Raw genomic sequence first — 16,485 nt, forward strand, 5'->3', positions numbered from 1 at the left:
CTGCTCCTATGATGCTGCTTGGCCTGCTGTGTTCATCCAGCCCTGCACCTTGTTGTCTCTGTTTCTAATTGTATTTGCACTTTTTAGAAGGCACAATGTTCCGAGCTGCCTGATCTTATCATTGTCTGACGTCGCAGTGCCTTATTATGTTGTTGATAAGATCTTAGGTGTTGCCTTTTTTGAAAAAAAAAACGCAGTGTCCTTCCTGTGTTTTCAGTGCCAGGCATATCAAATGTAAAGAAGTAGAAAGAGCACTTCCTTGTGAGGTTTGTGTTTACATCAATATTTCAGTGCCTCATGGCAAACAGCTGAAGTACCTGCCTTGCACAACATACCACTGACTCATTTTTACTCCTTGTCAACTGATGGTCATCCACATACCTCTGAGGCTTGAGTCAGGAAGCTGTCTGTCCAAGTTTCATGCTGCAGAAATGAGAACATAATCCAGGCTGGCATGCCCACCACTTTTTCTAAAGAGGTGCTGGTGATGCCATCCTTCAGATGGGACGTTAACCTAAGGCCCCATCTGTGCTCGCACAGACTTCAAAGATCTTTTTCACCATCTCGGGGTTTGTTGAAGCACTGGCTCCATTGTAACCTAAGAATCACAGAAACCAGGCTGTGTCCGGCAAGCATCCGCAACAACACCACTGGAAAAAAATGGCCAAGTAACATGCCCATGTGATTTTTGATTTATTTAGTCACTCAAGGGACATGGGCATCACTGACCATCCCTAGGTGCCCCCTTGAGAAGGTGGGGGTGAGCTGCCTTCTTGAACCGCTGCAGTCCACGTGCCGTAGATCAACCCACAATGCCCATAGGGAGGGAATTTCCAGATTGTGTCCAAGCAACACTGAAGGAATGTCGATATACTTCCAAATCAGGATGGTGAGCGGCTGGGAGGGGAACTTGCAGAGGGTGGTGTTTCCATGTATCTGCTGCCCTTGTCCTTCCAGATGGAAGTGGTTGTGGGTTTGGAAGGTGCTGTCTAAGGATCTTTGGTGAATTTCTGCAGTGCATCAGGGAGTGGATGCTTGTGGATATGGTACCAATCAGGTAGGCTGCTTTATCCTGGATAGTGTCAAGCTGTTGGAGCTGCACTCATCCAGGTAAGTGGAGAGTATTCCATCACACTCCTCACTTGTGCCTTGTATACAATGGACAGGCTTTGGGATGTAGGAGCTGAGTCACTCACTGCAGTTTCATAGAATCCCTACAATGTGGAAGCATGCTGTTCGGCCCATTGAGTCCACACCAACCCTCCAAAGAGCAACCCATTCAGACTTCCCCCCTCCACCTATCCCTGTACCCTGTGGCTAACCCACCTAACCTGCACATCCCTGAACACTATGGGCAATTTAGCATGGCCAATCTACCTAACTCACACATCTTTGGACTGTGGGAGGAAACCGGAGCACCCGGAGGAAACTCACACAGACACGGGGAGAATGTGCAAACTCCACACAGACAGTCACCTGAGGGTGGAATCCAACCTGGGTCCCTGGCACTAACCATTGAGCTACCATGTTGCCCTTGCCTCTGACCTGCTGTTGTAGCTGCTGTATTTGTGTGCCTAGTCCATTTGAGTTTCTGGTCAATGGTAACCCAAGGATGTTGAGAGTTAGTGATTCAGTGGATAGTAACACCATTGATTGTGAGGCACAGTGGTTTGATTGTCTTTGATTGGAAATGGTCATAGCCTGGCATTTGTGTGACATGAACGTTACTCGCCAGTTGCTATCCAAAGCCTGGATATTGTCCAGATCCTGTTGCATTTGAACATGGACTGCTTCAGTATTTGACAAGTCACAAATAGTGGCCCTGGCAGAACCCAAACAGGGCATTAGTGAACAGGTTTTTGCTGATCAGGTGCTGCTGCACAGTACTATTGATGACACCATCCATCACCTTACTGACTGGCTGGATTGGACCTGTCCTGCTTTTTGTGTACAGGACAATTTTCCACATTGGCAGGTATACACCAGTATTGTTAACGTACTGGAAAAGTTTGGCTAGGGGAGCAGCAAGTTCTGAAGTATAAGCCTTCAGTAATATTGCTGGAATGTTGTCAATAAGCTTTGCAGTATCCATGCCTCAAACCATTTCTTGACATCACATGAAGTAAATCAAATTGGCTGAAGACTTGAATCTGTAATGCTGGAGACCACGAAATCAGGCCGAGCTGAATCGTTCACTCTGAAGTTCTGGCTGAAGATTGCTGTGAATCCTTCAGCCTTATCTTTTGCATGGATGTGCTGGACTCATTCATTATTGAGCATGGGGTATTTGTGGAGCCTCCTTTCCAATGAGTTGTTTAGCTGTCTACCACTATTCACGACTGGATGTGGCAGCACTGTAGTGCTTAGATCTGATCTGTTGGTTGTGGGACCGCTTACCCCTGTTGATCAATTGCTACTTATGTCGTTTGGCACATAAGTAGTCCTGTTTGGTAGCCTTGCCAGGTTGATGCTTCTGCTCCTGGCATGCCCTCCTGCCCTCCCCGTTGAACTTGGCTTGAAGCCCCTGACCCTCCTGTTTCTATCTGTCAGCCAGGACTCCCTGATTGGACCAGGTTAACAGCCCCAATCAGGGAATACACACTCTATGAGGCCCACCTGCCTGACCTCATTACAATCGCTACATCTATCGCCTGTAAATATTTATCAGGACACCCAGGAAAGCTTCCCCGCTTCTCTTCAAAATAAGGGCTGGTCTATCTTCCAATGTAAGGGAAGACAAAATGTTAATTTAATATGTCACCTGCAAATGGTAGACTGACTGTGTAGCACTCCCTCAGCAGTGACCCTCCAACAGTGCGGCGCTCCCTCGGCGCTGACCCTCCGACAGTGCGGCGCTCCCTCGGCGCTGACCCTCTGTGCGGCACACCCTCAGTGCTGACCCTCTGACCCTCATTCCTATTCCTGAAGTTTCAGATGAGCTATGCCTGGAACCCTCAACATTGTGACTCTGAAGGAATGATGAGTTTCAGTGAACTATGGCAGACATTTCAATGCCAACTGGCTTTGCAGAAGCTGTCACTCACAATTCTCCCACCCCTTCCTCGGGAAATCTGTGGCTGCCATTGGCTGATCACAAGGTATTAAAATAAGTGCAGATAGCAGTGGGTATTTTCTCAAATTTCCTTTTACTGACTGCAAAGTTCCTGTCACTCTTTCTTCTTCCCTAGGCTACAGATAGACATACAGAAGAAAAGTATCTTGATTTATGAAAGGAAAATTTTGGTTCTGCTGCACCGAGCATAAATCTTAATTGCAAGTGCAGAATTTTCCCCTTTGACTTGTGGTCAGTTTTGACATTGGTCAGTCAGCCAAGGTTCATATGCATCCTGGCTCTGCCCTGCATGATTTGAAACTCCTGAGCGTGTTAATGAGGCACCAAGCAGGAAACCAAGAAAGCCACTTCACCAAAAGCCTTTCCATGACGTGTATATATGTGTCTCAAAAGTTTTGCACAAATTCACTTGTCTCTGACACTGACTGCAACTTATTCCGGCATTGTTGGCCCAAATTCCTCACAGCCCTCCTGAAATTCTCCGTCCCTCCACCTGGCCCAATGTCCCCTTCACCTGGAGTCACAGAGGCATGCAACACGGAAACAGACCCTTCGGCCCAACCAGTCCATGCCGACCATAATCCCAAACTAAACTAGACTCACCTGCCTGCCTCTGGTCATATCCCTCCAAACCTTTCCCTATTCATGTACTTATCCAAATGTCTTTTGAACATTCTAACCGTACCCATCCACCACTTCCTCCAGAAATTCATTCCATACTTGAACCATGATTTGTGTAAAATAAATTGCCCCTCATGTCCTTTTTAAATCTTTTCTCCTCACACATTAAAACTATGCCCCCAAGTCTTGAACCCCCTCACCCTAGGGGAAAGACATTTGTCGTCCACCTTGTTTATGCCCCTCATGATTTCATGAACTTCTACCTCCTATTCTCCAGTGAGAAAAGTCCCAGACTTTTCAGTCTATTTTCACAGCTCAGACCCTCCCTTCCCGGCAATATCCTAGTAAATCTTTTCTGAACTCTCTGCTGTACAAACGCAACATGACATCCCAACTCCTGTTCTCAAAGGTCTGAGAATGAGGGGAAGTGTGCTAAAGGCCTTCTTAACCACCCTGTCACCCTGCAAATCACTTCTCCTCAGATGGAAAATTAAAGTTTTGAATTGAGCTGAGGCATGAGTTTCAGGTTCTTTACCCCTAAAGTCTAGTCCTTTTGTGGCTGTCAGCTTCCTGTGCTAAAAGCAGCCAATCAGCTCACAACAAGCTCCCACAAACATCGGTGTGACAGTGACCAGATCATATAATTTCTGCAATGTTGGTTTAACGGTTAGTATGACCAGGATATCTGAGAGAACTGCCCTGCTATCCTGTGAGTGCAGTGTGTACAGACAGTCAGTCAGGCCTGAGCCATGTGGGCCAATACAGGTTGAGGGCCAGCTTCCTTTTGTTGTGCTCAGAGACTGATGGGAATCAGGGCTTGGGAACCAGAAATGTTCATTGACCTGTGTCCAGTATATTTAGAGCAGGGAGAGACTCCTCCAACACTATCATGGAGTCAGTGCTTCACCACATTGAGTGTAACCTGACCCTAACTGAAGTGATGGTTAAAAGCTGTCCTATTGATGGATGCTCCCTTCTCCTACACCCTACCCCAAGCCAATGCTACCAGTTCAGTTATTCCGACTGGATCACTTGTTCTGATGGCTGAATTGACAGATGTGGAACTATTTTCCTGTACTTCTGTTTTGGTGCAAGATTCATTCAGTAGCTGAAGCAGGTAAATGGATATGAGTTAAACAGCCTCAAGCGGCCAAATTCTGTCCTCTGATTAAACAACACATCTCAGTTGTATAGCTCCTTGAACACAATGCAATGTCTCAACATAGTTCGTGAGAAACAATATACGAGGCCAAGCCACAGAAGAAGATAAAAACTGAAAGGACTGCAGGTACTGTAAATCAGGAACAAAAACAGAAGGTTCTGGAAAAGCTCAGCAGACCTGGCAGCATCTGTGAAGAAAAAATCAGAGTTAACGTTTCGGGTCCGGTGACCCTTCCTCAGAACTCTGATTCTTTCTTCATAGATGCTGCCAGACCTGCTGAACTTTTCCAGCAACTTCTGTTCTTATCCCACAGAAGAAGATATTCAGTCTGTGTATATTTGCTTGTGTACTTCCATCATCTGCTCAAGCATACATCAGTCACATTTCATAAAGTATACTTTTAAAATGTCACACTTAATTCCACACTAAAATTCAACAGGAAAAGTGTGTCAACTGTGACAAACAAATGGAGTTCAAGATTGTGTTCAATCAATGGAGAAGGCTCATAAAGTTGCATAAAAAGTAGTAAGGCTGAGGACTAGGAACATTTTATCATTCAGCAAAAGAGGATCAAGAAACTCATAAATAAAGAGAGAACAGAATGTGAACGTAAACTAGGAAGAAACATAAAAATAGATTGCAAAATCTTACATAGGTTTGTAAGAAAAAGATTAAGAAAGACAAATGAAAGCCACATGAAAGCAGAATCAAGAGAATTTAGAAAGAGGAATAGGAAATGACAAAGACCAAAAGAAATCATGATTAACAAATCTGGAATTCTTTCAGGATATGACTCGTAGAGTTGCTGTGGGAGAGCCAGAGGATGTAGTTTATTTGCACTTTTAGAAGGCTTTTGACAAAGACCTAAGTAAGACATTCATGTGTAAAATTAAAGTAATGAGACTAGAGTGAGCATATTGAACTGGACAGAAAACAGGTTGACAGACAGGAAACAAAGTAGAAAAAAATGTGTGTTTTTCTGGATGGCAGGCAGTGACTGGTGAGGTACTGCAGGGCTCGGTACTCAGACCCCAGCTATTCACAATATATATTAATGATTTGGATGAGGGGCTGAAATGTAAGATGTCCGGATTTGCAAATGACACAAATCTGGGTGGGAGGGTGAGCTGTGAGCAGGACGCACAGATGCTTCACTGTGATTTGGACAGGCTGAGTGCATGGGCAAATGGATGGCAGATGCAGTTTAATGTGGATAAATGTCAAATTATTCATTTTGGTAGAAAAACAAGGAAGGCAGATTATTATCTGAATGGCGAAAAATTGAGAGCGAGAAATGTGCAATGAGACCTGAGTGGCCTCGTACACCAGTCACTGAAGGTGACTATAGGTACTGCAGGCAGTCAAGAAGCTAAGTGCTATCCTGGTCTTCATAGTGAGCGGATTTGAGTTCAGGAGCAGGGACGTCTTGCTGCAATTATCCAGGACCTTGATGATATCATGCTTGGAATATTGTGTGCAGTTCTGGTCTCCTTTTTGGAGAAATTCTTGTTACAGAGGGAGTGCAGCGAGGGTTTATCAGATTGATTCTGAGTATGGCAGGACTGATACCTGAAGAGAGATTGAGTCGGTTAGGAGTGTATCCATTGCAATTCAGACAAGTGAAGGGTGGATTTCACACAAACCTGTAACATTCAAACAGGACGAGACAGGTTTGATGCAGGAAAGATGTTCCCAGTGTTGAAGAAGTCCAGAACCAGGGATCACAGTCTAAGGATATGGGGTAAACTGCTTAGGACTGAGATGTCTTCACCCAGAGAGTGGAAACTGCTATCACAAAGTGGTTGAGGACAAACATTGTGTGTCTTCATGAAGGAGTGGAGTTATCACTAGGGGCTAAAGGGATCAAAGGATATGGGGGAGAATGGGTACAGGTTGTTGAATTGGATGATTAGCCGTGATCATCATGAATGGTGCAGCAGGCTCGAGGGACTGAATGACCTCCTCCTGCTCCTGTTTTCTATGTTTCCCAGAATCTGTCTATAACACTAATGAGGTGACAGGGCTGTGCATGTGTCACCACCAACCTCTTCACCAGAGGTTGAGCACAAATTCAACCCATTGACTTTGCAGGAAGAATGGTAAAGCACATCATTTTGTGGAACTGGCCGGGTAGGCAGAGATTAAGCAAGTCACTTGCCACCAGCACCATGCCACTTTGCCACACCCATGCCAGCACAGTGAGGAGGCAGAGCTGCTAAACAGGGGACCGCTACAGCTGGTGGCAAGTCCTGCCCCCTTGAGTGATCATCCCCCCTCACTCATGTCCTTCACGCTGTTCACCCACATCACTGGATATTGGTCAGTAGATATTGAACACCAGACACATTGCACCCTTTCACAGATCCCATGACAACATACTGGGAGATGGGCTGCAGGAGGACTTGGACAGGTTAGGAGACGGCAGTTTAGGATTTGCTGAGATTAATTGACTGATTCTGAGGCAAACAATTGCCACAAAAAGCAGCCTCAGCTGCCAGCATGGTGACTTAGAGCTCAGGGTCTGATTCTCGGTTCCCTGGAGGTTTTCCGTAAGTCACACTGAGAAAGATTCTTACTTCCCACACGTTGTTGCTCGATCACTCAGCACTGTCATTCTTACCGTGTTGGAAAAATTGCAGAGGAAAGCATAAGAGATGTTGAAATTGTCAGACAGAGAACAAAACTGATTCCTATCTCTCTCTCTCTCCTATTCATCTCTGAACATGCTCTCTCTCGAGTTGGAGTGAAATGATGTCTTGTTTTTTTGGGTAGCTGTAGATGCCAAGTGGGAGCAGCAGGTCAGGAGAACCACCCCTAAGTAAGTGTTTGGCTTTCAGTTGTTCTTTGTGATCTGAGCTTGGGGCTTTGCTTCCAGTCTTTGGCTTTCTGTGAATGAGAGGAAGGGAAGGCTGCCAACAGCGCGTGTTGTTCGATTCATACTCGGGACTGAGGCATTGCGAGCAAGACCATGATTTATTACCCATCCTCGGTCAGTGGGTCATTCCTTCCCTTTATTCTTTTGTGGGACGTAGGCATAACTGGCAGGGCCATCATCTGTTATGCCTCCTTAATTGCGCTCAAACTGGGTGGCTTGTTCAGATCGTTCACAGGCTAGTAAAAGAGTCAACCACATTTCTGTGGGCCTGGAGTCACCTATAGGCCAGACCAGGTCAGGATGTCACATTTCTTTCCTTAAAGGATATCAGTGAAGTCAGGGGTCAATTAGCTCAGTTGGCTGGATGGCTGGTTTCCGATGCTTGGGAACATCACAGCGCAGGTTCAATTCCCAAACTGATGGAGGTCATGACAAACCTCTTACCTTCCCAAACTCAAAGGTTATGGTGACCCTCAGTTAAACTATCCCCAGTCATCTCTCTGTAATGGGAGAGCTGCCTGTGGTGCTCTGGGCTTATGACAACTTGCAATGGGGTGGCACGGTGGCTCAGTGGTTAGCACTGCTGCCTCACAGCACCAGGGACCCGGGTTCAATTCCAGCCTTGGGTGACTGTCTGTGTGGAGTTTGCACATTCTCCCTGTGTCTACGTGGGTTTCCTCCCACAGTCCAAAGATGTGCAGGCTAGGTGGATTGGCTATGCTAAATTGCCTGTAGTGTTCAGGGATGGGTCAGTGTGGACTTGTTGGGCCAAAGGGCCTGTTTCCACACTGTAGGGATTCGATTCGATGAAGTACATAGGTTCTTAAGACAATCAATGACCATTTCAATGTCTTTCTTAATTGCTGAGAATTGCATTCATGGTATGAGTGGAATTTAAATTCCTCCAGAAACCAACCCAGAGGGACAATAAAACCTGAAAATGAACACACTGGAGCTCCATTTTGAAGTTATCAATACAGGTCAGACCAGTGTGTGCCATTTGCCAGTTTTACTGGCTTTTCCTTCTGGAAGAGTGGGATTTGAATTTGTGGGCCCACAGCCTGTGGTGAACAAGACCAATGACATTCCCACAACTCCGCACTTTTCCCATAGAAAGAGACGTTTGGCCCTCATCATCGTGGGCCTTCCACCAAGTACCAGCTTCAAAACTGATGAGTGCCTTTGTCAGCCGCATGACACAGTGGTCAAGCCAAGTGCTGTAGGTCTGCAGTGACACATAGGCGAAAGCCAGGCATGGATGGTAGGTTTCCACAGACCCTCCAGTCGGAATTCTGCTCCGGTCGATCCTGGAGAAAACCTTCCCATGGCCACTTTGGTGGCTGAGTGCCACATCATAGCAGGAGAAGGTCTCTCACTGGCTCTGTAGCCAGCAGGTAACATCCTTAATGCTTTTGTACAACACAGCCCAACACCGTACCCCCCTCGATAGTGCACAGAGTTAAATTGACAGTGCACTGTAAGGTGTCTTGCACAGTTGTCTGAGGGGAGAATACAACTCAGGGGGTCAACAAAAGATTTCACAGAGCAGAGCTCCCCTTGTTACAATGCTTACAATTCTGATGCACAACATCAATCATTTCTGGAGGCTGATCAATAAAGAATGAGCTCTTCGCCATGGCTACAATGACAGAGTTCAACTGGGTGAAAGACCGTGACTATCAGAGCGCCAGGTTTGTCATTCTGCTGTCATGAGCGGAGGTTGTTTTTAATCACAAAACTTCAGTTGAGACAGGTTCAGTCAGCAAATTTCACAAGGGAACTTGGTAAGTGCTGAAGGAACAATTTACAAGGCACTGGTAAGGTGGTGAAGTGCAATGAGCCAAAATGCCTTTGCAGAAAGCTGATAACAGCTCAACAGGTTGCATGGTCTTGTTGTGTGCTATAACTTCCTCTGATTCAGTTAAACTGATCTGTGTTCCAGCAGCATTTAAGAACGGCTCCAGCACTTTGCTTTTCTATTGCAGAGTGTGTGGTGACAAACAGTTTCCACGCCACAATGAGTCAGTTCCTCTGTTAACTCACTAAAATCTTGGGGCCAGTGACACAGCCACATGACCTTCATGGGAGCATCTTTTTCACTACCACTTCAAGAAACCACTGTGTAGAAAGTGGATTCAAAAAAAGAACAACTTGAAAGGTACACTTTTCTATAACAATTCACCACCTCAGGACATCACGACTTTCTTTCCAGCCAATGTTGTACTTTTGAAATGTTGCCACTGTTGCAAAGTCAGAGACAGTGCAACCAATGTGCACACAGCCAGCTTGCCCAAACAGCACTGGGATAATGATCCTGCTCATTTGCTCCAGTCAGTTAAGGAATGACGTTGGCCAGACGAGCTCCCACCATTCATCTTTCATTTGTGCTCTTAGGATCTTTCCACCTGAGATGGTGACAAACCTCTTATCCAAAAGATGACACCTCCCAGAGTACAATACCCTTTCTCTTTAATGAGAAAGCCAGACTGGATTAGTTGCCTCACCCTCCAAAAGACAGCTTGAGTCCCATGGCATTCAGATTTTGAGGTGAGAATTCTACTTGCTGACTACAACTCATACCATAATTCATTATTCTGTCTCTCCCACAGAGAGAGAAAACAAATGCAAATGTTCCTGCTTTTGGCCAAACTGAGGTCAAATTGCTCACAGTAGGAGAAAGAAACTATTAATCTTCATTTCATATCTTGGTGACAGAATGAGGGAACGAAAGATAGAGACTGAAAAAGGGCACGTTCACTGTAGATCTGTGCCTTAAATTCATTTACCTAGCTTGGAACTACAACGCTTAATTCCCTTACCTCGTTAAAATGCATGTGTCTGAGCCTGGAATCATTTGATTCTGTTCTCACCAATAGCTTTGTGAAAGGAGAGAATTTCACAGGGATACTACCCTTGAGTTTGCTGACATCCCCCAAGGATAGCCTGGCTCTCATTTGAACATAATATCCTGACATTTAGAAGCTGTCGCTCCTCTCCTTGTTGTGGTTCTATGCAAAGATTCACCACAAACCAATAAAAAAAATCAATCAATCCATGACAGCCAACACCAAGACTTTCTACAAAGAAAAACGTTGTTTTGCTTCCTGTATTACTCAACTATTAATTTTTGCTGCCTCCATTTCCTTTAAGGTTCTCAGCTCCTGCCCCATTTTCAGGTTGTGCCCTTCCCATTGATGTAAGCTCTGGTCCCATTTGAACATATGAAACAGGAGCAGGAGGAGGACATTCAGCCCATTGAATGTACTCCACTACTCAATAAGGCTGTCAATTCTGCTTGCCTGTCAGGTTCCCCACCTCCCACCCATAACCCATGGCTCCCTTGCCCATCGAATACCTCTCCATCTCAGCCTTGAGTATATTCAATGATTCAATGACACAGCCTCAACTGCGCTTTGGGCTGGAGAATTCCAAAGACTAAAGACCCTGTGAGAGAAGGAATTCTCACTCATTTCCATTTTATGTTGGACAGCTTGTTCTAAAGCTGCCTGACCTCTTCCCCACTCCTTCTCAGAGAGGTCTAATGACTCCGCTGCTGTCCTTCTCCTCTCCTGCTGACATAAAGACAGTCCCAGCACTAGCTCCTGCTAAGGCCAGGCATTGCTAGAGGGTGGTTATCAATGAGAGAAGGGAATGTGCAATGAGACATGGTGTTCTTGTACACCAGTCACTGGAGGTAAGACGCAGGTGCAGCAGATGGTAAAGAAGACAAATGGCATTAACAGTGAGAGCCTTGGTGAGACTACACCTGAATATTGTGTGCATTTTGGTCTCCTTACCTGAGGCAGGTCAATCTGACTAATGAGGGACTGCAGTGAAGTTTTATCAGACAGATTCCTGGGATGGCAGGACTGACATATGAGGAGCAGTTGAATTGGTAAGGATTATATTCGCTGGAGTTGATAAGAATGACGGGGGGGATCTTACAGAAACCTACAAAACTCTGACCGGACTAAACAGGATAGATGCAGGAAAGATGTTCCCTCTGACTGGGATCCGGAACCCGGGGCCACAGTCTCAGGAGACAGGATAAACCTTTTAGTACTGAGATGAGGAGAAATTTCTTCACCCAGAGATTGGTGAGGGTGTAATTCATCACCACAGAAAGCAGTTAAGGCCAAAACATGTATGATTTCCAGAAGGAGTTGGATGTAGCATTTGGAGCTAAAAGAATCCAAGGATATGAGTGAAAAGCAGGAACAGGTTATTGAGTTAGGTGATCACCCAGGATCATAGTGAACAGAGGAGAAAACTCGAAGGGTTGAATGGCGTACCTTGCTCCTACTTTCTATGTGTCTACAGGGTCGCTCCTCCCATTGAGGGGCTGAAATCCCACTCTCAGCCTTTCCCAACAGTGTTCTCACAAAGGACCAGGCTTCTTTCCAGTCTGATGGCTGCATTGTGGTCCTTACCTGCTGCTCGAGTGCCATACAGTGTGTTCTCCTCCATTGTCATCAGATTGCTTTTCCCCTTCTTTGAGGCCTGCTTCCCATCATTTTTGTTCAGTGTTGGCCAGTCACTCCAATTCATCTGGGTAAAGAATGAACATTGGTGAAACACTTGCACTGAGAAAAGCACTGAATCATGTCTTTCCCCTTCACTGTGTAGCTTTCTGTTCTGTTCCAGTCTGTTCCCCATTAGTCTGGCTCTCTGCCTCTTTCAGCCTCTTCTCTGTTGTTTCACTGGTGTAGGACAACAGGTCCCTTCTGTGCAGTAAACTGCTGAGTTGACAAAGTCTGGAAACCATTGCTCAAAAGGCATGCCAGCCTGACTACAACAGCCTGATCTAACTGCTTTATAACTTGACTTGATTCTTTTCCTGTTTCCATGTGACGAAATTGCTCTTTTCAGTTTGAATCCAAGCCATGTGCTGTTTGTAGGTATGATTCCCTAACATCTCATGACATTGCTAACCAGGAGTTGTGACTCAGAGCTGCTGCTGGCTTGTCCTGACACATGTTCACAGTTCAAATGTGATCAAAATCAGCATAACTAGATCATGATAAGCTTGTGAAGAGCTGAGGTCAGAAGGCAACTGTACCTGTATGTCCATTTTGAGCACCAGGTCAAAATGGTGACCTGAAATTACTGGCTTTCTTTGATTTTTTTTATTATATAAACAGTTGCTTCAATAAGGTGTGACATATTGAGGTTTGACATTAACATGTCACAGGCAAATTCTCCATGCAAACTTCCATGAACTATGTTTGCATATCTTTTGCAAGAGTATGTGCAAAAAGTTTGCATTTTTCTGACACCTTGTCAGAGTCTTCCTCTTGTTACTCTCAAAGTTCACACATTTACTGAATCTACAGCAGAATTGGTTATCTTTCAGCCACAGACTCAACAGTGGAAAATTCGACAGAAGCCTGGGGTACATCAGAAAGACAGACTTCGGAGAAGAATTTCAAATGCTGCAGTATTCCTACCTAGAAAGAGTCATATTATTTACATTTTTCACTGAAAGGTGGCAGAAACAGAATATTGTCAGATCATTGTGCTGCTGACTGCCTCCTATGACAGAATCCACCAAGCAAGATGACCTCAACTTGAATATTCTCCGTGTTTCTAAAGCCCTTACCCGTCCCTATCTCTAAGACCTCCTTTAGCCCTATAACCCTTGCAGATCTCTGCAGTCTCCAATTTTGGCCTCTGGTGCATACCCCAGTTTTCATCGCTACACTATGGTGTCAATGCCTGCAGCTGCCTGGATGCCAAACTCAGGAATTCCGTCTCTAAACCTCTCTGCCTCTCACTCTAAGGATGCTTGATAAAACCTCCATCACTGACCAATAAACATGGCAGACTATTGAGGTGTGTCTTTGGAGATGGAGAGGTATGGTTGAACTGACTGCAGTGTTTTGCAGAATGAGAATTGGCAAGTTTGTGAGGGATAGACTCTTTCCTCTCATAGCTGACTGCAATATTGCAGGCTGAGGTTTTGGGAAAGTAAACAAGGCCAGCCAAAGGTTTTTGCATACAAAGGCATGTGGCATTTGCAATGTGTCGTGTGTTGAATGCAGAATATGAATGAGTTGAGGTGTGAAGCAGAAATCAACTTTAACTTGGAAGAGCAGCAGTTGGCAGTTAAAAAGAGACAGCTTTCAGAGCAAACACTTGATGGGGCAGACTCAGTTTACAGTTGACAGTTCACTGCTGTCAGGTTCCAGAGCCCAATTTAGCACGTGTGGAAACTGTTTTAACCTGACCCCAATTTAGCTTGAAAGTTTTAGCATGTTGCAGAATGGCGTTGGGCAGGCTAGCAATGAGTGTAGTGTCAGGAAGCAGCTATGCTGTTTGTTCCAATCAGACGCTCGGGGTGATTCTGCCACTGAGAGATATCTTCTCATCAACCTGTTCAGATCTGTTATGACAAACCTGCTGGAGCAATGAGAACTCAGGCATCCTCGCTCAGAGATAGGGACACTCCCGTTGTGCCAGAATGTCCCTATTCTACCAGAGATATCCTTGGCCCACACCATATTATATCCTCACTTGAATGGAAAACAAATAAAAATCCATCCAATAATTCCATTAATAATGACTTCAATTACATGGAACCTCTGCCATACTCAAATGTCCCAAGGTGCCCTTGTGTTCTGGCACCTTCCAAGTGGTGCATATTCACCACTGTGCTCTTAATGTAATAAATAGTTAGAGTGCAAGTCACTGAACTGTAATGTGCAATTTTTAAGATGTTACAATTGCTCTCGGAATGACCACTTCAGTTTACAGTCACCTTCAATTATCTGGTGATAGTAGGAACTACAGATGCTGGAGAATCTGAGATAACAAGGTGTAAAGCTGGATGCACACAGCAGGCCAAGCAGCATCAGAGAAGCAGGAAAGCTGACGTTTTGGGCCTAGACCGTTCTTCAGAAATGGGGGAGGGAACGGGGGTTCTGAAATAAATAGAGAGAGGGGGAGGCGGATAGAACTTGCATAAAGGAGAAGATAGGTGGAGAGGAGACAACCCGAAGGTTGCAGGAACAGTACCTCATATTTTGCTTGGAAACCCTGAAGCCCAATGGTATCAATGTGGACTTCACAAGCTTCAAAATCTCCCCTCCCCCTACCGCATCCCAAAACCAGCCCAGCTCGTCCCTGCCTCCCTAACCTGTTCTTCCTCCCACCTATCCCCTCCTCCCAAGTCATGCCCCACCCCCATCTCCTACCTACTAACCTCATCTCACTCCTTTGACCTGTCCGTCCTCCCTGGACTGACCTATCCCCTCCGTAACTCCCCACCTACACTCACCTTTACTGGCTCCACCCCCGCCTCTTTGACCAGAGCTATACATCTTGTTATCTTCAATTATCTGGTTTTGCTTTAAAGGGATGGGATAGCAGTAAAACATCAAAACCAAGCTGCAGAACCCAGATTAGCTGCAGCTAAGTGAAATCACAAACACTTCTTTTTCAAACTTTGTAGGTCTGAGGATCTTACTGGAAAAGCCATTTCACACAGCCTCTGGCTCCAGTCCTCAAATTCTGACGACTCGACAGCAAAGATGAACAGTTTGTCAATTGTTTCCAAATGAAACGACCGGCAATCACTTGGGCAGCTCTCATTCGGGGCCTCGACAATGCGAATGCAGTCGCTGAGCTTTATGATCTTTTTGCTCTCCGTTTTCCTAGTTCCTTGCCGTTCTGTCATGCTCATGGCCTCCTTGAACTCGTAATATTCCAGGCGGGCGACAGAGCATGTGCTCTCGCCAAACAGCAAAACCCAAACCTTTTTCCATTTCTGCCAAGGAAGAGAGAGACATTTTCATTTACACCAAGCTAATTTGCTAAAATCATTAAATTTCTTGGCATGCCCAGTAAGGACGTGCCATATTCCTAACTATGAAGAGACAGACTTTGTTCAATGTGGACACTTTAGAATTAACGAGATAACAAGGTGTAGAGCTGGATGAACACAGCAGGCCAAGCAGCATCAGAGGAGCAGGAAGGCTGACGTTTCGGGCCTCGACCCTTCTTCAGAAGTGGGGGAGGGGAAGGGGGTTTTGAAATAAATAGGGAGAGAGGGGGAGGCGGATAGAAGATGGATAGAGGAGAAGATAGGTGGAGAGGAGACAGACAGGTCAAAGAGGCGGGGATGGAGCCAGTAAAGGTGAGTGTAGGTGGGGAGGTAGGGAGGAGATAGGTCAGTCCAGGGAGGACGGACAGGTCAAGGGGGCGGGATGAGGTTAGTAGGTAGGAGATGGGGGTGCAGCTTGAGGTGGGAGGAGGGGATAGGTGGGAGGAAGAACAGGTTAGGGAGGCAGGGACGAGCTGGGCTGGTTTTGGGATGCGGTAGGGGGAGGGGAGATTTTGAAGCTTGTGAAGTCCACATTGATACCATTGGGCTGCAGGGTTCCCAAGCGGAATATGAGTTGCTGTTCCTGCAACCTTCAGGTAGCATCATTGTGGCACTGCAGGAGGCCCAGGATGGACATGTCATCTGAGGAATAGGAGGAGGAGTTGAAATGGTTTGCGACTGGAAGGTGCAGTTGTTTAGTGCGACCCGAGCGTAGGTGTTCTGCAAAGCGGTCCCCAATTAACTATGGCTTTTTAAAGTGAACCACATGCTGCTGCAAAGATAGCAGCCGAAGGTCAAGTGACCTTTCATAACAAGGTGTGGAGCTGGAGGAACACAGCAGGCCAGGCAGCATCAGAGGAGCCTTCTTCAGAAAGGGTCCAGACTGAAATGTCAGCTTTCCTGCTCCTCTGATGCTGCCTGGCCTGCTGTGT

At 45.8% G+C, this 16,485-nt stretch overlaps 1 protein-coding gene across 2 annotated transcripts in view; it reads right to left on the reverse strand.

Annotated features, from left to right (window-relative positions):
- Positions 1 to 16,485, reverse strand: part of LOC109932872 (docking protein 2-like) — a 43,560-nt gene that overhangs the window by 14,767 nt on the left and 12,308 nt on the right. Inside the window, exons 2-3 of one of the 2 annotated variants that reach the window (XM_048618774.1) lie at positions 15,197 to 15,496; positions 12,162 to 12,279 (exon numbers count right to left, since the gene is read on the reverse strand). In XM_048618774.1, coding sequence (XP_048474731.1) covers positions 12,162 to 12,279; positions 15,197 to 15,496 — 418 coding nt within the window. The remainder of the gene's footprint in view (positions 1 to 12,161; positions 12,280 to 15,196; positions 15,497 to 16,485) is intronic. The other variant, XM_048618775.1, reaches the window with a different exon arrangement.

The sequence above is a fragment of the Rhincodon typus genome, chromosome 40, assembly GCF_021869965.1.
Source record: "Rhincodon typus isolate 14 chromosome 40, sRhiTyp1.1, whole genome shotgun sequence".
NCBI lineage: Eukaryota > Metazoa > Chordata > Chondrichthyes > Orectolobiformes > Rhincodontidae > Rhincodon > Rhincodon typus.